Source organism: Cetorhinus maximus, chromosome 14 (assembly GCF_964194155.1).
Source record: "Cetorhinus maximus chromosome 14, sCetMax3.hap1.1, whole genome shotgun sequence".
Classification (NCBI taxonomy): domain Eukaryota; kingdom Metazoa; phylum Chordata; class Chondrichthyes; order Lamniformes; family Cetorhinidae; genus Cetorhinus; species Cetorhinus maximus.
In genome coordinates, this window is record NC_135892.1 from 45039699 (window position 1) to 45066681 (window position 26983).

At 40.9% G+C, this 26983-nt stretch overlaps 1 protein-coding gene across 1 annotated transcript in view; it reads right to left on the reverse strand.

Annotated features, from left to right (window-relative positions):
* tiam2a (TIAM Rac1 associated GEF 2a) overlaps positions 1-26983 on the reverse strand; it is a 384705-nt gene that overhangs the window by 174441 nt on the left and 183281 nt on the right. The window contains exons 7-8 of the mRNA XM_078556860.1: positions 18976-19161; positions 9709-9855 (exon numbers count right to left, since the gene is read on the reverse strand). Coding sequence (XP_078412986.1) covers positions 9709-9855; positions 18976-19161 — 333 coding nt within the window. The remainder of the gene's footprint in view (positions 1-9708; positions 9856-18975; positions 19162-26983) is intronic.

Below are 26983 nucleotides of genomic sequence, written 5' to 3' on the forward strand. Positions count from 1 at the left end.
GCAACGTCGCCTCGTGGAGATATTTGTATAGATCATAAACTTTGTATCAGCTGAAGGCCAACTCCAACAAGTGCCCCTAAGCTCTGGAATTCCCTCCTGAATATCCACTTCCCTCTATGCTTTTAAGGCCCTCCACAAAACACAGCTCTTTGACCAAGCTTTTAGTCATGTATCTTAAGGTCTTATTTGGCTTGATGACAATTTTTGTCTGATTGTGCTTTTCTAAAAGCACCTTGGGATATTCTACCGTATTAAAGATTCTATATAAATAAGAAAAAAGCAAATTATATATTTTTAATTTTAAAATGATCTCAAGTGTGTCACTGTCTTTAAATTTCTAATATTAGTACAGTCTATCTTCACAGCCTTGAAAAATGTCACCAGTATTTAATTCCATTAATAAAACTGTGTGCGCTCACTTAAATACACATGTATAGTGCTTTGCTTTTTGCAATTTACAGACGTGCAGGTGCAACATTATTAACTGCTGTTAACACAATACATGGTTGCAATGCTGTCTGCACAGCAATGATTGAATAGACGGCTTACTGGGGCAGGACTGGACAAATCAGAACTGTTTACTCCGTGCTTATCACTACACACTATCAATTAATTCTTGTACCAAGGTAACAGTTTCATTGGCGAATGGTGCTGCTATTATACATACGCAACAAGAAATGATTAGTGGTTTGCACAGGAGTCCTTAAATGTTACAAAATCTAATACATCGCCACCATGCTTGCGCCCCCTATCCACCCATCCTCATCTGTTATAAACCAATACACTTGTTTGATCAAAGATTTTCCTGGATATTATTAAATGAGAATTCCAGTTTATATGCTATTTTACTTTCTGATCAGGCATCATTAATTTGATATAATGACTGCGATTCTTAATTTCACTAAAACCATGTAAAGTACCAACTGTTATGCTGGAAGCTGCAAAATGCACACTGCTTAAACATTTTGCTTTTACTTTAAAAAATACCACTCCATTAGATTATTTCCAAAATCACATTCTCAAAAGTATAATATTCAGAAGTTCAGTAACTCAAGACCATCTGAAAAATGCAAAAATCTCACTGCGTTTACTTCAAAGACAAGTATTTCCGACTCTCTTTCAAGATAATTACAGACATAAGTGAGCAAAGGCCAAACCAACATAGGTATTCTTTTATTTCCCCATAACATATTATGAAAAGGACAAAGTTGAAAATAGTTGTTTGGTAGTACAGAACTTGTGTATTGCTAAAAAATTTTTTTTGGTCGAAGCTTTTCATCTTACACTCATTAGGACATTTTGCAAGAAAATACCACTTGCCAACCAATCAGCACCCTCTTCTCATACAGCATAACTATGCTGTTTCCCCTGACATTAATATTTTCTTGCAAATTGTCCGAATGAGTGCAAGGCGAAAAACTTCAACCAAAAACATCTCTTTTTTTCAGCTAGACTAAAGTTGAAAATATGCATTCCCTCCAAAAACAGTGTATAAGGATTTTGGAGACATATTGAGGACAACTCTGCAATTATTTTTTTGGAGAACTGGAAGCAAATAACCCATATGATGAAACTGGTCTATGTATAGTAGGGGGTGGACGTAGGGGAGCAGGGAGTCACGCATCCCATGATTGCACTCCAGGTCAAAAAGTCTTGTGTATTGGACATTATTTATTAAAGATCCTTAAATGCCTGTGATCAAAGGTTCACTCCCCATCCACAAATGTTGGCGTATTTGGCATTGTGCTTTACAAAGCAATGGAATGCTATATTTCTGTACACATTCACAATGTACAGATGCTGTGTTAGATCTCTCACCTTATCAAAAGTACTGCAGGTCAATGGTAACTGTAAGGCTGCACAGCCTGGCCCACCATTGCACTCAAAAATCTAAGGAGATTAAAGCAGCAGTTACAGGAATATGGTAAAAGATTTAGATTTGTAGCTGCATCTCAGCACCACGCAAACTAATTTATCATTGTTCTGTTTTTAATATAAATTCTTTAACATTCATGGAGCATAACAGGTAATTATTCACAGAAGGAAACATCTCACTGATAATATAGCTTTCTAAGTGGGAATGGGGTGGTGGGAAGGCAAGGAGACGTTAGGTATGAAGTGATTAGTTTATTGTTAATACTGGCATGTCATTAACTGCTGTCAGTATTAAAATCAAATATCATGTTCACTTACTAGGCATCAACTAATTTTGCACTGAAATATGAGGGTGCAGAGCTGGTTAAAGCATTTGTTATGTACGTGCTTTCATTACCTTTAGATGACCCTTTCCAACACAAAGTTCTGAAGGAGTCTTATAACCCATAAACACATTGAATGAAATCATATGCTAGATATAGGAGGCAGTTTACTACGATAGCCTTGAGTTGCTCAGCTGTTGTAAGAACCTGAGGCTTCTACTGCACGAATGTGCACTTCAACAGGCAATTAGAACGTTCCAATAATAATCAATTTGTTAAATATACCATTTTAAAAAGAGACAGACCAGACAAAATGTCAAAGTTTATTGGTAAGTACTATACACAACTACCCAACTTCACCCCACCAGCCTCCGCATTCAAAGGATCATCCTCCGCCATTTCCGCCAACTCCAGCATGATGCCACTACCAAACACATCTTCCCTTCACCCCCCCTGGCAGCATTCCGTAGGGATCGTTCCCTCCGGGACACCCTGGTCCACTCCTCCATCACCCCCTACTCCTCAACCCCCACCTATGGCACCTCCCCATGCCCACACAGAAGATGCAACACCTGCTCCTTCACTTCCTCTCTCCTCACCGTCCAAGGGCCCAAACACTCCTTTCAAGTGAAGCAGCATTTCACTTGCATTTCCCCTAACTTAGTCTACTGCATTCGTTGCTCCCAATGCAGTCTCCTCTACATTGGAGAGACCAAACGCAAACTGGGCAACCGCTTTGCAGAACACCTGCGGTCTGTCCGCAAGAAAGACCCAAACCTCCCTGTCGCTTGCCATTTTAACACTCCACCCTGCTCTCTTGCCCACATGTCTGTCCTTGGCTTGCTGCATTGTTCCAGTGAAGCCCAACGCAAACTGGAGGAACAGCACCTCATCTTCCGACTAGGCACTTTACAGCCTTCCGGGCTGAATATTGAATTCAACAACTTTAGATCTTAAACTCCCTCCCCCCATCCCCACCCCGTTTCTTCCCCTTCCCTTTTGTTTTTTTCAATAATTTATATAGATTTTTCTTTTCCCACCTATTTCCATTATTTTTAAATCTACAACTAATACCTTGTTAGTCTTTCCACCCCACCCCCACTAGAGCTGTACCTTGAGTGTCCTGCCATCCATTCTTAATTAGCACATTTTCTTAGATAATATCACCATCTTCAACACCTCTTTGATCCTTTTGTCTGTGACATCTTTTGATTATCTGCTCCTATCACTACTTGCTTATCCCTACAACCACCGCCCCCCTCAACTTCTCTCTCCCCCCACCCACCTTAAACCAGCTTATATTTCACCGCTCTCCTAACTATACTCAGTTCTGTTGAAGGGTCGTGAGGACTCGAAACGTTGACTCTTTTCTTCTCCACCGATGCTGCCAGACCTGCTGAGTTTTTCCAGGTAATTCTGTTTTTGTACCCAATTAAGAGCTCGTGCTTCCATCTCTCTGGATGACTGTAAGTATGTAGGATTGCAGGAAATAATCAAATAAGTTTTTAAAAACTCTAAGATTTGAAATAAAAAGTTTGCATTAAAATCCAGGTTCTATCTAATCTAATTATTGTTTTTAAATCAACAATACCTATAATTATCAACTGAAACTCCTAATGGGAAAATGTTAACAATGCCAACCTTAAATCTGGTACTGAGAAAAGCATGTGCCCAATTTTGAATCAAGCAGACAAAGTGAAACCTGAATATTTTCAACTGCAAGACTAGAGTTCAAGTGCAGTATTTGTTTGCCATTTACACATGTGCTTCCATTGGGGTTGAAGTTGCAATTTCCATTTCAGGTTTTGGGCTGGGAAGGGTCACTTTCTGTATTGCTCACCAGCATTGTACTGGTAGGGGGAAGAAATGACATCTAGATGCGACAGAGGAGAATGCTGCAAAATTAACTTTATATCTTATTCCTCCCTTTGGGAAATGGTGGATTAAGTTAAGAAGGAAATGTCAATGACTGGGCTTTATTGCAACCACTATAATCAACAGAATTTCTGTAATAACATATTATTTTAACACCAGAAGATATCAGAAATATAATAAAGAATAATCACTATATATTTCAAAAGAGGTCAGGCTTGACCAGCCTTATTGAATTTTTTTGAAGTAACAGGAGGAGTAGACATGGATGCATCTTATATATTTAGATTTTCAAAAGGCCTTCAATAGTAGACTCAGGTTACAGTATGTAGAGTCAAGGGACAAGTGGTAGAATGGATAGCAAACTGGTTACAAAACAGAGTTGGGATTAAAGATAGTTATTCAGACTGGTAGAAGGTGGGAAATCACGTTTTGTAGGGATCAGTGCTAGGACCACTTTTGATCACTATTTACATAAATGATTTGGATTTAGGAACTGAAGTACGAAAAAAAGCGAGCTGGTGTTGGGCAAGAAAGGGTGGTGGGGGGTACCTCCTTTGCAGGTCCCTGGTGCCCATCAGAGGTAGCCACCTCCGCAAAGGTCTTTAACCCTCCTCCCCTGGCCTCTCAAACACAGTCCTCTGCCTCCCTCATTCCCCTCATTGCCAATACTCTGGACTATAGTCCTAGCAGTGACCACTGCTCGAAACTGGCGCTGCTAGGACGACAGAGCTGCCGCCAATCGGATTGTCCATCAGTTCTTGAAAGCAGAACATATATCCCCAACTGGGGGGTAAGTTTCAGCCCCGTCAAGTGTAAAATGGCTACAGGGCAATAGACAGGGGCAGGGGGGGGACACTGTGCCCCATAAAATCCAGCCCATTAATTAATTAATTAAGTCTACATTGCATAGCTCTATCCTTTCTGCTAAAATGCATCACCTCACACTTCACTGTATTAAATTCCAGCTGCCATTTTAGACCACAGGACAAAGGAGCAGAGGTAAGAGCAGAGGTAGGCCATTCAGCCCATCGAGTCTGCTCCGCCATTCAATGAGATCATGGCTGATCTGATAATCCTCAACTCCACTTTCCTGAATTTTCCCCATAGCCCCTGATTCCCTTACTGATTAAAAATGTCTATTGCAACCTTGAATATACTTAGTGACCCAGCCTCTACAGTCCTCTGCAGTAAAGAATTCCACAGATTCACTACCCTCTGAGAGAAGAAATTCTTCCTCATCTCTGTCTTAAATGGGCAACCCCTTATTCTGAGATTATGCCCTCTGGTCCTAGACTCTCCCAGAAGGGGAAACAACCTCTCAGCATCCACCCTGTCAAGCCCCCTAAGAATCTTATATGTTTCAATAAGGTTGCCTCTTTTTTTCTGCCTGTTCTGCCATTCTGTTAGCCTATATATGTTGCAATCATTTGGAATCATCCTCGCTGGTTGCCACACCTCCATGTTTGGTATCATCAGCAAACTCTGAAATTTTAGTCTGTATTCCAATATCCAGCTCATTCATCTATATGATAAAAAGCAGTCGTCCAAGTACTGATCCTTGGGGAATACCCTAACTCCCATCCTTCAACTTGAAAAACATCCATTTACTACGGCTGGCTGTTTTCTGTCCTTAGCCAATTAGAGTGAAACGAAGTAAAGTGGAAGGAGGTTTGAGCAGACCAGCTGTTTCTGTCCAGTAAATATATGGAAAACAATATTATTTCTGTATTATTCAAGGTTAGCTGTGGAACTTAAATCTCAAATCTTCAAATGTACATTTTACTAACACAAAAGTTTGTACTTTAACAAAACAGTTTAGATGGCACTTCTGATTGAATATGGGTAACTATGGCCTAAGAATTTTTTTTTATTCTTTGCAGGATGTGGGCATTGATGGCTGGGACAGTATTTGTTGCCCATCCCTAACTGCCCTTGAGAAGGTGGTGGCAAGAAACTTACTTGAACTGCTGCAGTCCGTTTGATGTAGGTACACTCATAGTGCTGTTAGGAAGGGAATTCCAGGATTTTGATCCAGTGACAGTAAAGGTATGGTGATATAGTTCCAAGTCAGGATGATCATGGAGTTAGAGAGTCATTTATGGCACAGAAGGCGGCCACTCGGAACATCGAGTCCGTGCCAGCTCCTCTCTATTCAAACTTAACCTCAATGTCAGAAGGACAAATCAGCTGCCCCACTATGATGTTTTTCTCATTTACCACACAGCACTTTTTATGCTTCTCCAAGGCTCCTATTTGTAGTTGCTGTATGCTCCTGATTCATGACAACCAGCTGGTTTGAGAATTAATCTGATCCCAATTCAAGAGGTGAAAGGACAGTGCACTACAAACCCATTGCATCACTTAGTTCTTCTGCCTTTAAATGAATAGTTTCAAATACATCCATGTTACACTATCAACTAGCAAACAATGAACATTAAGACTCAAGGTCAAATGTAAAAAATCAGATGCAAGCTTTACTATTTCTGACCTATAATTCAGCACACACAATAGTGCATTTCTCATCACCTCCTTTACTATAACTAGCCTGAAGTAGTACAGGCCAACTAATAGCCATTGATAATGGGAAATTGCACAGAATTGCCAACACATTTCCCTTATATTCAACAGCATGTATTTAAAGTGCACAGTTGGACTTCTGTCTTTAAAAGAATCTCCATCATTGCCTCTTTCCACATCCTCTCCAAAGTTTTGCCCAGCTCTAAACTTAAGGGAATAGCGTAAAAAAAGGAATTATAGTTTTTACACCGATTTTGCTTTTGCTGCTCCCCTACATCCAAGCCAAGCAAATATATTTTGCTTCAATGCAGTGTACATGGTGTGTGACTTGGAGGGGAACTTGCAGGTGGTCATGTTGCCAAGCATCTGCTGCCCTTGTCCTTCTAAGTGATAGAGGTTGTGGGTTTGAAAGGTGCTGTCAAAGGAGCCTTGGTGAGTTTCTGAAGTGCATCTTGTAAATGGCACTCTGCTGTCACTGTGCGTCAGTGATGAAGGGAATGAATTTTCAAGGTGGTGGATGGGACACAATCAAGCGGGCTGCTTTGTCCTAGATGGTGTCGAGCTTCTCGAGGGTTGTTGTTGGAGCCGCACTCATTCAGGCAAGTGGAGAGTATTCCATCACACACCTGACTTGTGCCTTGTAGATGGTGGACAGGTTTTGGGGAGTCAGGTGGTGAGTTATTCGTCGCTGAATTTCTAGCTTTCTGACCTGCTCTTGTAACCACAGTATTTATATGGCTGGTCCGGTTCAATTTCTAGTTAATGATAACCACCTGGATGTTGATAATTGAGTAATATGTAATGGCAATATCATCGAATTTCAAGGGAGATGGTTAGATTCTCTCCTGCTGGAGATGGTTATTGACTGTCACTTGTGTGGTGCAAATATTACTTGCCAGTTATCAGCTCAAGCCTGAATGTTGTTCACGTCTTGCTGCATATGGACGCTGATTATTTCAGTATCTGAGGTGTCACAATTGGTATTGAACACTGTCTAGTCATCAGCTAACATCCCCAATTCTGCCCTTGTGATAGAGGGAAGGTCATTGATGAGGCAGCTGAAGATGGTCAAGCTTTGGACATCACCTTGAGGTGCAGCAAAGTTCTAGGATTGAGATGATTAACCTCCAACAACCACAACCACCTTCTTTGTGCTAGGAATGACTGCAACCAGTGGAAAAATCCCTCCCTGGTTCTCACTGACTTTGGTTTTATTAGGGCTCCTTTATGCCACTCAATGGCTTGATGTCGAAGGCAGTCACTCTCATCTCATCACTGGAATTCAGCTCATTTGTCCACAATTGGACCAAGGCTGTAATCAGAGCTGAGTGGCCCTGGCAGAACCCAAACTGAGCATCAGTGAACAGGTGTAACAATGACGACAACTTCCATCATTTTGTTGATGATTGAGAGTAGCCTGATGGGGTGGTAATTGGCCAAGTTGGATTTTTCCGGCTTTTTTGTGGATAGGACATACCTAGGCAGTTTTTCACATTATTGGGCAGATGTTGTAGCTGTACTGGAACAGCTTGGCTAGAGACGTGGCTAGTTCTGGAGCACAAGTCTTCAGTACTACAGCCAGAATGTTGCCAAGCCCACAGCCTTTGCTGCATCAAGTGCTTTCAACCATTTCTTGATATCATGTAGAGTGAATCAAATTAGCTGAAGACTGGCATCTGTGATGCTGGGAACCTCAGGAGAAGGCCAACATGGATCATCTTCTGGCTGAAGATGGTAGCAAATGTTTCAGCCTTGTCCTTTACACTGATATGCTGGGCTCCATCATTGAAGATGGGGATATTTGTGGAAACCTCCTCCTCCAGTTAGTTTTTTAATTGTCCACCAGTATTCATGACTGGACGTGGCAGGACATGCTGAGCTTTGATTTGATCCTTCGGTTTGTGGGATCATTTAACTCTGTCTATCGCCTACTACTTCCATTGTTTGGCATCCAAGTAGTCCTACATTGTAGATTCACAAGGTTGGCATCTCATTTTTAGGTATGCCTGGTGCTGCTCCTGGCATGCTCTCCTGCATTCTTAATTAAACCAGGGTTGATCCCCTGGTGTTAATGGAAGAGTGGGGGATGTGCCAAGCCACGAGGTTACAGATTGTGGTTGAGGACAATTCTGCTGCTGCTGATGGCCTACAGTGCCTCACGGATGCCCAGTTTTTGAGTTGCTAGATCAGTTCTAAATCTATCCTATTTAACACTGTGGTAGTGCCACACAACACAATGGAGGGTATCCTCAGTGTGAAGATGGGACTTCATCTCCACAAGAACCGTGGGTTTTCCCTCCAACCAATACTGTCATGGACAGATGCATCTGCGACAGGTATGTAGATTGGTGAGGATGAGGTAAAGTAGGTTTTTCCCTTTTGCTGATCAGATGATTGCAGTATTCTTAAGTGCTGTCACAGTACAGGTTTAAAGTAGTACTCAGATCATCTCAGAGAGATAAAGTTACATTCTAGGCCAAAATAGGTTGTAACAGCTATAGGCAACAATTATCAGGAAATCGCCCATGTGTACTGGCTACCTGCTAGCTTCTGCAAGATCAATTCCAATCATGATGCAACCCTACATTTCTAACAGGAACTTCAAACATCAATATTTCTATTAGCAAATGCTTCATAGGATTAGATGAAATTCAGTTTGCTTCATCTTACATCAACAATATTAATGTTTATTTGGTACGAAAAGCACAAGTCTATAACTGTTGATGCCACTTCTGTAGGTTATAAAATACTGACATGTTTCCATTAGCTCTTCACAAAATTAAAGGAGATTAGAACATTCCATCCTAAATCACAAAGAGCCAAATCAACAAAACACTCAATCCTATTACAAGAAAGTTAATAGCAAACAATGAGCTGCCTTATTGAAATTTAATTGTGCTAGGTCCATTTAAACAGATATTTTACCTCATCTGTATTAAGCAATTCATAATATTCACTTTCTTTGAAAAGAAAGAACCTTCTTCCATAGAGAACACAGTATTTGTATGATAAAGGAATAAATTACATAATGCAGCATACTTAGAGGAAGTTTGATTAAGAAAACAAGCACAACTCTTGAATGTTACATTATGGATTGAAAAATTTGAATAAGACATGCCTGCATAATCGTGGGTCTCCTTTCTTTCCCTTTTCTTCCAAGATCGTCTAATCCCTTCAGTGAAGAGAACAAACCCTTTTTACTTCTTATTCGCTGAGACAGGGACAATGTTCTTTTTCTGAGTGTTGCTTCATCTCTGGAACAATTCTTCAAAAGAAAGCACAAACATTTCCATCGCTGGTATTAAATTGCTCCTTAAAATCTGATGAATTTTGAGAATGTAGAAAAGTCATTAAGTCAAGTTTGAATCAAGAAATTTTTCAAACTTACAATTATTGAAAAATGAATGGTAAATGGAACTGGGATTATAATATAAAAATAAATCACCATAAGCTGCTTTGGGGCTAATTTAACCACAAAACACAGTGAGGGTTGGGTCGGTGGGAGGTTAAAATTCTAAATCCCAACTCCAACTCTGCTCCTTGTCCGCCCACCTCTAGTTTTAATAGTGGCTGGTCAGGGACAAGATCTAATCTGCTCCCAGGAGGTGGGTTGGTGATTTAAGGATTATAATAAGCTTGCATGCCTCACACTTATGCACTATTTTCAATTTAACTTTGGACAGATATTTTCCCAGGTTTTTGGAAATCTGACAGCTACAGGGAGCCGAGGACTGTCAGATCCAGGTAGCAATTGTTGTTCTAATTATCTGCTAGATCCAGCACACCGACCTCACAAACCCTCATGAACGACCCACCCCCGACCCTCCCAATTTTCTTCTGATCTGCCCCACCCCTGCACAATTCCAGGGTCAGGGCTCATACCTACAAGGTACTACAGCCTGTCCTCCAGAATTCTCCACTCGACTTGGAAACCAAGCCTGCCAATCTGGCTGAAGTTGGATGAGAAACTTTGTCAGTGAAGTCACACACATGCTGTGGAGTTAAAACTCCAAGCACGTGGGGAAAATTGAACTTCTGGGTCACCAGAGCATTACCACCATCATCCACCACCAGGTCAAAAAGTTAACCTCCTGCAACTTTGACAGTCCCATAAAAGGTTTAAACTCTGTAAAGGCATTTATGATTCCTAACTTTGTTTAAATGCCTATAATTTTGAGAGTTTGAGATTGCAAATTAATTTTGACAGAAATGTAGAATGATTTATAAATTCAGTAGCTTTATAGCAGGAAAACATTATTCATATCTGTATTTAGCCAAAATGGTCAGAAAAGCCAGTTTCAAAAATAATTGAATTTTAGATTTATAATTAGTAACAACTAAATATTCAAACCTAAACCATAAAGGTTTGCAGCACTGGGGGCAATCATAAGGCCCAAAGTACTTAGCGACAGCAATCCAAAAATAATCCCACTGCTCGCCCTAGATCCCTGTGCATGAGTCACTGATACAATAAAAAGTCTATTTAAAGGATTGGGAGGAGCAAAGAATGTGACACACAATCCCAGTATATGGGATTTTCAAAAATACAACTCGTGATTTGTGAGAGGTGAAGGGAAGATCAAAAAACATCATGAACACATTTACTGTATCCAGTGAAATACATACACGCTATGGGACGTGTACACATGTTAAGAAAACAAATGGTTCACATGCATTACATAACTTTTTTTAAAAAAAGAGCTATATAGTTTCATTCTCACCAGAAGTTTCTTAAATAAATCATTGGACTATTGCTCCCTACTTTTTCCCAAAAATGGTTTTTGTATTTGAACTACAAATATTAATTATATGCATGCTGCACTAAATGTATGCTCAAGCTCATTAAACGGATTGTACATTAAATGGTAGTCTTAGTGACTCGGCTGGCAGAAGAGCCAAATAAAATTAATTTAATAAACTATTTAATCTATTAAAATGAACATGGTCAGTGTTGTAGGGTGTTAGTTATTGTTCGCCAGTAGGGTTAGCTGTATGTATGTATTAACTATAAGAACTATGTACGTATATACAGTAATGGGTTCAAGTTAGGAGTTGTCTCCATCCTCGCTTCTGCACACCGCTCTGTCCAACACTAGACTGACCCCTAGGTGCGTTCTCTCACAGCACTGTGTGGGTGATACTGTACTCAGTCCCAATTGTGCTTGTATTGGCACTTGCCTACAGCAATCAAAAAATAATTCCACTGCTCACCCTAGATCCTTGTGCATGAGGAGGCAGCTCGTTAACCCTGTATGTGCCAGGCCTCCCCACAAGTCTTTATCTTTATTTCATGTTATTCTAGTTTACCCCATGTACTTACATCATTATTACTACTCCATCTCCCCCTTCAAGTCCCTGAGTTCACAGGTTCAGGTGGTCTGGAGGTCTATTAACCCTTTAATATCTCGTTCACACTACTGTCAAAGGAGTGATAAGCTACGTCATTGCAGGTAAACTCTGTTAATTTGGAGGTTATCCTGGCACCTGGTTATTTTTTTTATCCTCTTTCTCCATTCCTTGGCATTGAACCACTCTCTGTCAATTCGGCAGTTGTGGTGATAGGTAGTTGTTGGTTTACCCCGTTTTTTTCCGGGATGAAGGAATGGTGTGCTTGTCCTATAGTGTTTTCTCCTCTTCTTTCATCCTGTGGCTTGCTGTGACACATATGAAAGTTCATGTTTCAACAAGGGAATCTTAATTCTCACTTGTTTCATAATTTTAGCTAAACTTATAATTACTTTTTCTTTTCCAGTTGTTTTGAGAGCTTATGGATCTTTTCATTCAGCTTCGCAACAACTCTGCTAAGTGGAGTTGTTTTTTCTTCTCCAGGGTTATCTGCGGCACTCTTATACAAGCTTAACAACTTTGCCTGGGCATTCAGTTCTTTTCGAAATCTTTCTTCCTTGGTCACTGACTGCTCCTTAGACTCTTTCAATTCATTTGTTAGATCTTCAATCTTTTCTGTAGAATTCACCTTTTCCACTTTCAAAATCTGGATTTGCTCTTCCATACTGCGCATCTTATCTTTCATGTTGTTCAGATTGGACCAAAGTTCAAGAAGTTCATCAGTTTTGTTGTTAATTCTGTTTTCAAGCAACTGTTCTGATTCATCAGCAATTCCTTCTCCTAGGAGCTGTCTCCTCATGCACTAGGATCCAGGGTAAGCAGTAAAATTATTTTTGGATTGCTGTAGTCAAGTACCAATACAAGCACAATGGGTCTTATGGTTGCCTCTAGTGCTGCAAACCTTTATGGTTTGTGTTTGGCAATTTTGTTACTAATTATAAATCTAAAATTTAATTATTTTTGAAACTGACTTCTCTGATCATTTTGGCTAATTACAGCAATGAATGTGATTTACCTGCTATAAAGCTACTGAATATATAGATCATTCTACGCTTCTGTCAATAATGCTACCATTCCTTGAAGTTCATCAAGTTTTAATTGAAGATCCAAGTGTTCTACTTCCTGTGAGCTCATTAGTTCTCATTTTTCCTTACAAAACACATCTTCTGAATGTGAAAGTTGATTCTCTACATTGATCAGTTTTTCCTTGGCAGAGTATAATTTCTCTGTGCTATCACTGAAGCTCGTATTCTGTAATCGTGCTTCTGTTTTTCAGACTCCTCTCACTCTTTTGCAAGTGCTTCCACTTTCTCTTGCTATTCTAGGTTCTTGATTTTCACCTCTTCATATATCTCCTTGGAAATGTAATGTTCTTTCAAGGTTTCTTCCAAATGGCTAACCATTTTCTTCAGCTCTGCAGTCTCGTTCTTGTACCTCTGTAACACCTCAAAAATTTTGTGCATTCAGATCTTGAACAGTTTGGTTCATTGGTGACTTTAGCATCTTGTGCGTTTCCAAGGGCATATACTCAGCTTTAATCTTGAGTTTCAAATCTTCCAATTCAGTTCTGATATGAATATTTTCCAGTCTTGCTTTATTTTCCTTTGGCAGGCTTTGTTTATTTTGGGTTTGATCAGACAGCTTTCCTTCATTAACAGCCAGCTGCTCGCTCTGCATAGTCCCCTGTTGTTGCAGGTCAGGTATTGTGTTGGGGTTTCCAAAAAGATATATTTTTCAAACTTCCGGAATGTTCCCTGCCTTTCTGGCATCTTCGCATGGTATACTCAGGTACTGCCTTCATCCTTTCGATGCTTTACCGGGGATTTTCTGTGCCTCTTTTTAAGGTCAGTGCGATCCGCATCTTGAAGATTAAAATATTCATCAAAGTATTTTAACATTTAACATTTCATCAAAGCTAGTTGAGGATTCTTTAATGCACTGCTTACTTCATCAGCAAGTTCAGAAAACCAGTATAAAAAAGTATTAATCTGGATTTTTTTCTGACTTTCTACTTGATGTACACCAGGAGCTTAAAAATTCCAAGTTTCCATTAGGTTTGGCCCTTCGATGAATCCAAACTGATGTGGAGAGTTGGATTTTTGATCCATGGTTAAGAAGTTGTTGATATTCAAGATGATTCCGCCGTCCATTTGAAGACAAAGGGTTTACCCATGCTTACCAGTTTTGGTGGGCCCCAGGTACAATAGTGCTTGCAGCCAGCCTTGAAAAGATTTTAACCAATGGCTGCAAGGATCGACTGGCTGCAGTCTTCTCAGTTTCTGCACTATGCGTTAGGACCACGAAGCTTCGAATTCTGGCCTTTGCTGGTCTTTAAAGCTGCTTTTTCAGTCACGATTCTTTCAAATTAATTAATTAATTTTTCTTTTCTTTTCAGAGTGAGTTCATGTTCGGGCACCGACTCAGTAATCTGATTTTTCTGACCAAGTTTTTAGACTGCAATCTTTGACAACCGAACTATTTAAAGGTTTCTCAGGGCCTGCTATATCCTGAAATGTAAAAGTTTTCGCTCACCCGTTAGGTCTACTGCTTCTGCACTCTGGGAATTGAAGCTGGGCTTCCCAAGGGATCCAAGGAGCCTTCTGCTGCAGTGAGAAATTTTAAATTTATGGCTTCAGTTTCCAGGCCTTTGTTTGGAGCTTTGCCCTGGCGATTTTCCTCTGAGTGTCTGCTTTTCGAGCTTTTCTTCAGGTCAGAATGCTCCTTCAAATTTTTCTTTAGTCTTGCAGGATTCATTTTTCTGTGCATTTTTTGTGAGGTTTTGGGTTTTTCCATTTGCTGCCACCATGCTGTAGGGTGTTGGTTATTGTTCAGCAAGCCTTAATACAGTCTCCATAGGCTTAAGTAGGTTAACTATATGTATTTATTAACTACAAAAACGATGTACATATATACAGTAAAGGCTTCAAGCTAGGAGCTTTCTCCAAGATTACTTGTGCACACAGCTCTGTCCAACACTAGGCTGAACCCTAGGTGCAGGTCATATGTCCTCTTACAGCACTGTGTGGGAAGTACTGTACTCAGTTGCACATAAACGCCGTCAGTGCCAGAACCTTATATTACAAAATATCACTTCTTTTTAAATTCATTCACAGGATGTGGGCTTCGCTGGCTGGGCCAGCCTTTACTGCCCATCCCTAGTTGCCTTTGAGAAGGTGGTGGCGATCTGCCTTCTTGAACTGCTGCACTCTATGTCGTGCAGGTACACCCACAGTCTGTTAGATGGTGAGTGACTTTGGAGGGGAGCTTCTAGGTGGTAGTGTTCTCATGTGTCTGCTGCTCTTGTCCTTCCAGATGGTATGGTTGTGAGTTTGGAAGGTGCTGTCAAAGGAGTCTTGGTGAATTCCTGCAGTGCATCTGGTAGATGGTACATACTGCTACTACTATGTGCTAGTGGTGGAGGGAGTGAATATTTATGGATATGGTGCTAATCAAGTAGGCTGCTTTCTCCGGGGCAGTATCAAGCTTCTTCAGTGTTGTGGGAGCGGCAGTCATCCAGGCAAGTGGGGAGTATTCCATCACACTCTTGACTTGTGCCTTGTAGATGGTGGACAGGCTTTGGGGAGTCAGGAGGTGAGTTACTCATCACAGATTCCTAGTCTCTGACCTGCTCTTATAAACACAGTAGTTATATGGCTAGTCCAGTTCAGTTTCTGGTCAATGATAACCCCCAGAATGTTGATAATGGGGGATTCAGTGATGGTAATGCCTTGAACGTTATGGGGCAATGGTTAGATTCTCTCTTGTTGGAGATGGTCATTGCCTGGCACATGTGTGGCGCAAATGTTACTTGCCACTTGTCAGCCCAAGCGGGAATATTGTCCAGGTCTTGCTGCATTTGGACAGGGACTGCTTCAGTATCTGAGTTACAAATGGTGCTGAACATTGTGCAATCATCAGTGAACATCCCCACTTCTGACCTTATGATGGAAGGAAGGTCACTGATGAAGCAGCTGAAGATGGCTGGGCCAAGGACACTACCTGAGGAACTGCTGCAGTGATGTCCTGGAGCTGGGATGACTGACCTCCAACAACCACAACCATCTTCCTTTGTGCTAGGTATGACTTCAACCAGTGGAGAATTTTCCCCGATTCCCATTGACTCCAATTTTGCCAGGGCTCCTTGATGCCACACTCGGTCAAGTGCTGCCTTGATGTCAAGGGCAGTCACTCTCACCTCACCTCGTGAGTTCAGCTCTTTTGTCCATGTTTGAACCAAAGCTGTAATGAGGTCAGGAGCTGAGTGGCCCTGGCAGAACCTAAGCTGGGCGTCAGTGAGCTATTGCTAAGCAAGTGCAGCTTGATTGCACTGTTGATGACCCCTTCCATTACTTCACTGATGATCAAGAGTAGACTGATGGGGCAGTAGTTGGCCGGGTTCGATTTGTCCTGCTTTTTGTGTACAGGACATATCTGTGCAATTTTCCACATTACTGGGTACGTGCCAGTGTTGGAGCTGTACTGGAACAGCTTGGCTAGTGGCACAGCAAATTCTGGAGCACAAGTCTTCAGTGCTATTGAGGAATATTGTCAAGGTCCATAGCCTTTGCAGTATCCAGTGCCTTCAGCTGTTTCTTGATATCACGTGGAATGAATCGAATTGGCTGAAGACTGGCATCTGTGATGCTGGGGACCTCCAGAGGAGGCATAGATGGATCATCCACTCAGCATTTCTGACTGAAAATTGTAGCAAATGCTTCAGTCTTATCTTTTGCACTGATGCAAGGCATGCTCCTCATCATTGAGGATGGGGATATTTGTGGAGCCTCCTCCTCCAGTGAGTTGTTTAATTGTCCACCACCATTCATAACTGGATATGACAGGACTGCAGAACTTAGATCTGATCCGTTGGTTGTGGGATCGCTTAGCTCTGTCTATCACTTGCTGCATATGCTGTTTGGCATGCAAGTAGTCCTGTGTTTTAGCTTCAACAGGTTGACAACTCATTTTTAGGTATGCCTGGTGCTGTTCCTGGCTTGCCCTCCTGCACTCTTCATCTAACCAGGGTTGCTCCCCTTGCTTGATGGTAATGGTAGAGTGGGGGTTATGCCGGGCCATGAGATTACAGATTATGGTCGAAGACAATTCTGCTGCTGCTGATGGTCCATAGTGCCTCACGGATGCCCAGTTTTTGAGTTTATGGATCTGTTCTAAATCTATCCCATTTAGCACAGTGGTAGTGTCACAGGACACAATGAAAGGTATCTTCAATGTGAATATGGGACTTCATCACCACAATGACTGTGCGGTCGACACCCCTACCAATACTGCTATGGGCAGATGCATCTGTAGCAGGCAGGTTGGTGAGGATGAGGTCAAAAAATTTATAAATGGATTCAAATCATTTGATGCCCTCAGACACCACACTTTTCTGAAGACACTTGCCTTAAAGAGTAACAATTAGAACAGTAGACAACTAAATTCTAAACAGGGCAAAAATGTGGGAGATTAATTTGCACCATTGCTGTGCAGTATTCGTTTTCTCATAAACAGGAACCTAACAGTAGATATATGGAGTAGGAAAGGTAATGCTACCTCAATTAACTCATTAAAAAGTTCAACTGGTTGAAAACATTGATGGTTGATAGAATGAATAGATCTAGAAATACAATTTAAAACACAAAGACTACTGAGCTGCTGAGTCTAAAGTTGTCATCTATACTTATCAACTTCTCAAACCTGAACAACAGTGTAGATTGAAATGTTAGACAGATATTTTGGAATTTGTTATATACTTTGGGGGCTGGGGGTCAAGGAGAAAATTCACATGGCATTACACATGGTTATGCAACTCCTTCAGGATGTTGAGTAGGTTGCTGATACATATATTGGTATGAAATGTATACGCAAGAGCTAAATTGAATGAATGGTGCATTTTTGCCCGAGACTTTCTGTGATCTAAGAATATTTCAGTTTGCGGTACATTCCATATAAAAAGTGTAAAGGTTAGAACAACTTTCGTGGAAATGCAACTATTTTTTATCCCGTGACATGGACTCAATTCTTGCTAAAATGTACTTGTTTAATATTATCTGAGAAATAGTTCCTCAAACACAAAGGGAAAGGTTTTCATTTTTTCTATTGAAATGCAGGATGAGTATCATGAATTTCTATTTATTTAACATTAGTTCTCCATGGGCTGACTGCACAAGTGGCATAGAGAAAATGTTTTTCATTTTATGACTCAGTATTAGACACTATGCAAACAATTATTGATTACACCCATTTTGTTAGCTCATAACAGAAAACAAAACACAGAAAGAACATCACAAAAAGTTGCTTTACATGCCAGCAGTCTTCCATACACATTGTTATCTTTCACTATTTCCATCAAAATTTCTGTATAATTTTGGTATTCTTCACACATTAGTTTGCAGGTAAGAAAACTGAAAGAGGACAAGAAGCGTGATGATTTGCTTCTTGAGGCAAAGTTGGGCTTTCTTGCATTTGACCAGGAATAGCATGGTCACCTGCTCTACAACAGGAATGCATATTTTAAATTCCCTTATTTCTATCGGAATCGTAAATTTATTTTGGTTTCAAGATATAATTTTAATAAGTAATTTTGAATTAAAAATCAGAACTTAAGGAGTCCTGTAGCAAAAATAAATTTCTATTGAAACATATGTATGAAAGATTACTCTTATCTACTCTGTTAGTTCTTCAAAGAATTTAATAAGCTTGATCAAAGCTTCCCTTTTGAAATCCATCCTGACTACTTCCTTTTATGTTCAGTTTCTAGATGTTTTCTATTACATCTTTGAACACAAATTCCTTTATCTCTCCTACCAACAGTGTTAAGCTAATTGGTCTATAGTTTCCTGGACTTGTTTTTTTCTCCCTTTTAAAATACCTATATAGGGATCACATTAGCTATCCTCTGGCACGATATATATATATAAATTGTTCATTGTGATCAATGTATTACATGACGACCCAAATGTGAAAAGGGGTTGCTGTAGGAGAGGAGAAGAATAGAGAAAGTCAAATATCCCTTAACAATTTCCAGGTCGATCCTTACCAGAGCATGAAATGAAGAGACGGAGAAGATGCCCAGCCTGCTAAGTGCCAATTTGGAAGGCCGACTAGCTGCTGCAAGGAGGCTCTTGGGATTGGGTAGCTCACCTCCCTGTAGACTAGCCAGGTAACAGCGCATTCGAAACAGGTCCACATTAAACTTCTCCAGGTTATGCTCCCACTGCTGGATCTGGTAATGAAGGCGTTAGCAGAGAATTATTTACCGCAGTTTTCAATTCATACAGCCTAATGGATCATTTGCAGTTTCTATTCAAAATAACTTTTGTGGAAAGGGTATTTTGACACTGTATTTTATGTCAAGTTCAACAATTTTGGCATATCCTCAGTATTCCCCAACACCATTCCTTTGTACAAATGGTCAGATAGGCTCCATTATCAGAACATATCACAAATTGTCAATGGTGATTTTGCATTGTTTAGATCTAAAAAGTAACCCATAAGTTACTGGTTAGAATTCACATAACTATGCCTGACATCAGTCAAAAAGGAGGAACATATCAACATTAACCTACTTTATGTAGGCTAAAGTTACTGATGTCCATTTACAATTGAAGATAATTTTATTTCTGCACATCATCTATGTACTTTTTTAAAAATTCTTTCATGGGATGTGGGCATCACTGGCTAGACAAGTATTTATTGCCCATTGCTAAATGCCCTTGAGGTTCTTGAACCACTTCAGGCCATGTGGTACAGGTACGTCCATAGTGCTGTAACTAGCAGCAGATGGAATTTAATTCAGAGAAGTGCAAGGTGATGCATTTTGGAAGAAGGGTTAGGGAGGCGATATAGACATAATGGCACAATTCTAATGAGTATACAGGAATAGAGGGGCCTAGATCTTTGAAGGTTGCAGGACATATTGAGAGAGTGATCAGCAAAGCATATGGCATCTTGGCCTTCATAAACAGAGGCATTGACTGAAAAAGAGGGGAAATTATGCTGAACTTTTATGAAGCTCTGGTTAGGCCCCAACTAGAGTATTCCATCCAGTTCTGGGCACCACACTTGAGGAAGGATGAGGGTCCTTGAGAGGGTGCACAACAGATTTACCAGAATGGTTCCAGAGATGGAGGGGTTCTAGTTACAAGATTGGGTTGGAATGCTGGGATTGTTCTCCTTGAAGCAAAGGAGATTGAGGGGATATTGGATGGAGCTGTAAAAATTATGACAGGCCCGGATAAGGAAACAAGGGTAAACTGTTCCCATTAGCTGATGATACAAGGAGTGGAGGATACATATTTAAGGTTTTCGTAAGAGATGCTGGGGGAATGGGAGGAGGAACTTTCTTCTCACAACAAGTGGTAATGACCAGGAACTGAGAGTACTGGAAGTGGACACAATCAATGATTACAAAAGGAAATTGGATGGGTGCTTAAAGGAAATAAACTTGCAGGGCTACAGGGATCGAGCGGGATTGACTGTATTGTTCTGCGGAGAGCCCGTATGCACACAATGGGCCGAATGGTATCCTTTTGTGCTATACGTGACTCTATGATTATGATCTTGTATGTAAAGGCTGTATTAAAAATGACAATTTTCAGACCATTCTTGAAAATTTAAAGACAACTTCAGAAATTTAGAAATGTAGTTGTTTTACATGAGAGCATCAGTAAATAGATATTGCACAACAAGCATTACAGGAATGTTAGAATAAAATAGCTGTAGACCTTCTTGTAGGTTCTAAAGATACAGATAATGCAACTTCAGTGTAGGTATCATCTCTGCTTAAAGTCACTTCTAAACCTGTAGTTGATTTTTTGCTCAATAAGAAAACCTTATAAATACTCAAGCCAATTCCCGATTGCCTTTCCTCCACACAAAGATAAAATCTCAAAAGCTTTAATTTCTGGCATCCTAAATACCGTTAAATGCAACATAGTAGTTGACAGAACTTCCACGCTCTCACCAGAGAACATTCGTTGGCATCTATGTTTTGTACGTTGAACAAATATTATTTTAGTATTGCTGAGAAAAAGAGACACGTCTAAGCTTTTTGTCTTGCACTCATCAGGGCACTCACAAGAATACTAATATAATGGGGAAAAACAACAATTTATATTGTATGTGAAGAGAGTGCTGATTGGTTGGCAAGTGGCGTTGCCATGGAGAATGCACCACTGATGGTGACTGACAATTAACTGCCAAGCATTGTTTGAAATTTAAACCAGGCAGCTTGACTCTGATTGGTCAAGGCATTGCCCTGAGGAATAAGTCAGCGAATGGCTGTCACTTACTTTGTTTAGCTGAAACAAGCAAAGTGTATGTAAATGTTTTTTCTGTCTGCAAAGAACAGGGCCCTGTATATTATTATACGTAGCTTCCTCCTATACACACAAATGCACCACATTGCGAGCCCAATTGACAATCTTAAATTGGTCATCAGCATAATTCTTAGCACACTTTCGGCCCTGAAAAGTGCCCATTGTACCTTGGATTACCCTGGAAGGGCAAGGTATCTCAAACATTTGAGCAACTATGCAGTAGCAACACGAGTGGTATTTGCCACTAACAGGGTGCTGCTGTCAAGCCAAAAGCTGTTCTGCCTAAAACAAATGAATAATGCGGTATATGACTTTCACTGCAAGTGTGATGCTAGGTATGTAGTCCGTACGTCCCAAAGACAAGTGGATTGTATCAAACAGCATGTCTCAGCCACTGTTCGCAAAGAGTAGGGTACAGAGAGTACCCAACCAACCCGTACTTGCAAAACTCAAAACAGTGTCCAACATTAGATGTGATTCCACAACTGGGCAACATTTGCTAAATAATCCTCAATGTGCTAAGAATTACACTGACAACCAATTTAAGATTGTTAGTTGGCTCACAATGTGGTGCATTTGAGTGTGCTCAAAGCTACATATACTAATACACAGGACTCTTGTTCTTTCTGCCTGCAAAGAACATATATATACACTGCGCCTGTTTCAGCTAAACAAAGTAAGTGACAGCCATTTACTGACTTATTCCTCAGGGCAATGTCTTGACCAATCAAGGTCAAGCTGCCTGCTTTAAATTTCAAACAATGTTTGACAGTTAACTGTCAATCACCATCAGTGGTGCATTCTCCATAGCAACACCAATTGCCAACCATCAATCAGCACTCTCTTTACATACAGTATAAATTGTTGTTTTCCCCCTTACATTAGTACTCTTGCGAGTGCCCTGATGACTGCAAGACAAAAAGTTAGACATCTCTTTTTTCAGCAATACTCAAGATCTGAACTACCAAACAAATAGTATTTTACACTGTAATATAATTCAACCTCACCACTGAATTGTTCCATATTTTATCTACAGGTAATACACAAAGTCATCCAGAAGAACTCATCAGTCGTGTTCTCAACTGGGGCATTAGGTGTAGTTGAATCCAGTTTAATTGTGCTCCCAGTATCCAAGTTATTTTCCTCCTCAAGGGAGATTGACTCAATCTCGAAGAGGGTTTGAGTTTCATTCCATGATCAATGCTTCTGAAAACACTCAAAATAGTGCAGAAATAATTTTTCAGATCATATCAGCCCTTCACAATCAGCCATTCTGCCCTCACCCTCATGAAAATCAGATTGTGAATCTCAGCTCAAGAAGGATTCCATGTTGGATCTTCTTATGCAACACTTCAGAATCAAAACATTTGCTCATCTACTGATATATTTTTCTCTCTCCAGACCAAAGAGTTAACTATATTTTCACAAAATTCCAGTTGTTGTTGATGGGTTTTGTCCAATTTCATGCTGTATTTTTTTTACTTAATCTGTCAAAAACCATTTGAAAAGGAGGCAAAAAGATGAGGCAGTAGCAATTAAGTCGTAAACTTTAAAACAAAAACTTGACGTAGCTTTTTATTTTGTTTTAAATTTTAGTCAACTTTTCTAAAGTTAGCCTGTCCAATATAAGCCTGTTTAGCCTCAACAACAGAAGGTTTTGAGAGTCCATAAAAGTCAAGTGCCCAGTCTTTTTTGCAGAAGCCAAGACACAATGCAGAGAATTAAAATAGCCCCACCAGGATTGCGTTCACACATACATAGACTCGTAGAGCTCCCAGAATATTTGATTTTGTAAAGGAAGGACAGGTGGTCACTTATGGAGTTCAGGTAAAATCTGTTCCAAGACTTGAAAATTTGCAGCATGCAACTGCTCATAGATAAGCAGTATCAGGCAACACTATAACATTAGTCCCTCTTGTCTTCTGCAGCAGTAGCAGTTGTGAGAGTATTGGGTGAAGGGTGGTGTGGGGGAGGGGGTGGGGCGGGGGTGGTGGGGGGGGTGAAAATTGGGATGGGACAGATTTCGAAATAAAATTTCAGGCTGTCGCACTGACAACACTTTGAGCAATAAAGCTTCATCATTTTTACTTTACTGTCCAGATTTGGAGTCATATTTCAAACAAATCTGTACATCATGCAGAAAACTGTAAAGATACCAGTAGTGAGTTCCACCCAACCCCTGACCACATCCTGCAACTTTACAGTAGCTAAAATTTTCAAGCGATATTCAGGGCAATAAACATTAAAAAGGATTTTTTGTGAGGTACAGTGAAATGCTGTTAAATCTGAAGACTATCTTGTACCAATTTCAGATGTTAAAATAGTACCAGCTATTCTCAGGGAAGTGCCAGCCTATAGTGTCTATTAGTGAGCTTTGCTTCAATTTCCCTGTGCATGATTTATGGCTAATGACTAAAGGAGAAGCTTACAGAGGTCGAGAGAGAGAGAGAGAGAGAGAGAGATTTCCACCCCTGCAGGGAAACAGGAATGTCATCATGCAATAGAATGTTCTACCAAGATGCATAAAGGCATCATTCAGTGTGCTGCAGGATATTATGTCTATATCCAGGGCAAACAAGTTATATGGAAAAAGAAGCCTGTTCAATGAGTGGAAATAATACACCTACTCACTCTGCTGTAGAAAGAGTGATTTATTTTTGGGTATTCATTACTTTCAGTCCCAGACATATTAAAATGTCAAAGAACGCATCTTTGCATCTAGTTTAAACATGCAAGCCACAATTTTTTCTTTGACTAATGCAGATGTACCAAACAACATTAGTTATGACATAGGGCTGAATTTTGCTCTTGATGGGCGGGCGGGCCAGACCGACTCGGTGGGCGGGCAGCAGATCACCGCCGCTGAAACAGGCCCCGCCGCCATTTTACCTGACGGGAAGCGCTATGCGCTACCTGTGCGGGCGGGGGGGGGAATTCCCCAACCGCAAAAGTGCGCTCTTTCGTGTATGCACACAAAAGAGCACACATCTCCCTGAGGCTAAGTGGTGCTTCAGGGAGATCGCTGAAAGGTGGTGAAAGTTCAAAACTAGAAAAATAAAAAAATCATTAACATATCCCCCTCATGTGAAAATGTCACACGAGATGGGGCATGTTAATGAAGTACACAAAAACTTTATTAAACTTTTCAAAATCCGAAAGCAAACTTCATCCCGCCAGTGGATGAGGTTTGTTAAAAAATCACTTACCCACCTGCCTGTTGGGCCCGTGCGCTGAGCCGAAGTTCGCACGGGCTCCTCAAAATCATCGACAATTGGAGACTTAATGGCTTTAACAAGGCCTTTAATTAATGGCGGGCGCGTGTCGCGCGGCATAGCATGCCCACCAACCCAAACATTGCGATGCCGCACGCTGACGTCAGGACGCTCGCACAACATTTTAAGCGCTGACGTGTGGGCTCCGCCACCCGCACGTCAGCCAGAAAATTCAGCCCATATTTTCCAGGAGTACAAGTGCAGCCAAATCAGTGTCACTTCAGTATTTTGTAAGAACCACTACGACAACAGTCTCATTATGTCTTAGCTTTGCACGCATTGGCCAGGATTTTCCCTTCAGCGATTTGGGGGCGGGGCCCGCTCGCCGAGGGGAAAATGACGCGGGATGATGTCGGGAAGAACCCCCGACGTCATCCCGGTCCATTTAAATCTTCAGGAAGGGGGGCGGACAGCAAAATCAGCTGTCTGCCCACCGACCTGTCAATGACCAATTAAGGCCATTGACAGGCTAATTAACCTTGTTAAAGACCCTACCCATCCAAGCTTAAGGCTGCGGGCAGGCCAGGAGCCCCAGTGGGCTCCAGATTATTCATGAAACTTCAGCCATTGGCGGGATGAAGTTTCATGTCCGTTTTTAAAAAATTTAATAAATTTTATGGGTTTCTTATTAACATGTCCCATCTCGTGTGACATTGTCACATGAGGGGGACATGTTAATAATTTTAATATTTCTCTATTTTTTGACTTTTCTTACTTGTCAGTAAACTCACTTTGCCTAAGGGAGCAGTGCGCTCTTTCGCGTGCATGCGCGAAAGAGCGTACCTTGACAGATGGGGAATCCCTTCACCCCCCGCACAGGACGCACATAGCGCTTCCTGTCGGGAAGGCCACTGGGCCGGCCTTAATTGGCCCGCCCACTCAAAATGGCAGCTGGCCCCATTTCGGCAGAGGAGTTCGGCTGCCCGCCCGCCATCTGAGGGTAAAATTCTGCCCACTGTCTTAAGAACATAAATAGGTATTCAGTCTCTCAAGCCAGCTCCACCGTTCAGTTAGATCATGGCTGATCTGTATCTTAACTCCATGTACCTGCCTTGGTTCCAATACAAATAGACATAAAACCAACTTTCCAAACCTGAAATAACTTAAATTTCTCAACTTACCCAAGCATCTACTAGGCAGTTAGCTCTCGTCTAACATTATATATGATGGGATGCTGATGAGCACAGCTTTATACTTGTATTCAAATACATGGCCACAGCTCTGCTTTCTTCTTTTCCAATTCAACTATTTTAGGAATCATTTGTAATATTCAATACTGTATGGCAAAAACCGAAAAACAATTCATCTTAAGTTTTTAGTAAATAACCATTTAATCATTAAATAGTGGTTATAACCATATTTAATTTGCCACACCCACAGAAAGATTTGGCAGAATCCAAGTATACGACCCAAATAAATGCATTCAAAATCCAAAGGAAGGGATGTGGGGTCTCAAGCTCATTCAACAGAGGCACATGGTTAGAGTAATTGCTAAAAGGCTGCTATATGAACTCCACCGTACCATAAAGCACCAAAACATGTATGGCCTTCCAACTGCCATTCTAAGTTTACAAATTGCACACAGCTGGAGAACTAGGTAAGCAATTGCACAAAAAAAATATTTGATCAGATTTCTATCATTATCTCTCTGACAGCAAATTAGAAATGCATAATCATTCAAATATTTAGCCTAATGGTTTAAATTGAATAGATGTAATGGGAAAATCTGCAGGTTGTGGTACTCAGTATAGTGTAGCTATATCAATTTCCCCATGGAAACTGAAGTATTTTTATGGGTAGGGATCAAAGATCATTTATCTTTCAGAAAGGGCAGGCTTACTGGTACCCAACAGGACTATCGATCACTTACTCAAGCATTTAACAAAAATTGAGCTAGAGGATTTGTCTGAATACAAGAGTCTTAGGAGAGAGCAATTTGCCCCTGTTCAAGCTATCATATTGAAAAGATCTTCCTGCCTGTTGCAATGCAAGGTAACAGGGCACTCATCAGCAACCAAGCATGCATTAAGTTAAGTTCAGGTTTGGGACTAAGGGAAAGCTACACATGTAGTTATGTTTCAACACACAAATGTTCTACAAATCAAGCATTCTACTTCTGATTTGTTTCTTCACATCAGACACTATGGGCAGAATTTTCCACCCGTTGGGGTGGAAGTTGGTGGGCGGGCGCGCTTCCAATCGGCGCCCCCAATCAGAGGCGCGGTGACATTTTACATGGGCTGGCCAATTAAGGCCCACCCAGCATGACGTCCGCGGGGAAGCGCTATGTGCTCCCTGTGCGGGCGGGTGGAATCCCTAAAATCGAGAGTGCGCTCTTTCGTGCATGGGCACGGAAGAGCGCACTCATCTCCCTGAGGCTAAGTGCTGCCTCAGGGAGATCACCTCTTCTGTCAACAATATTAAAAATAGAGAAAAAAAATGCCCTTACATGTCC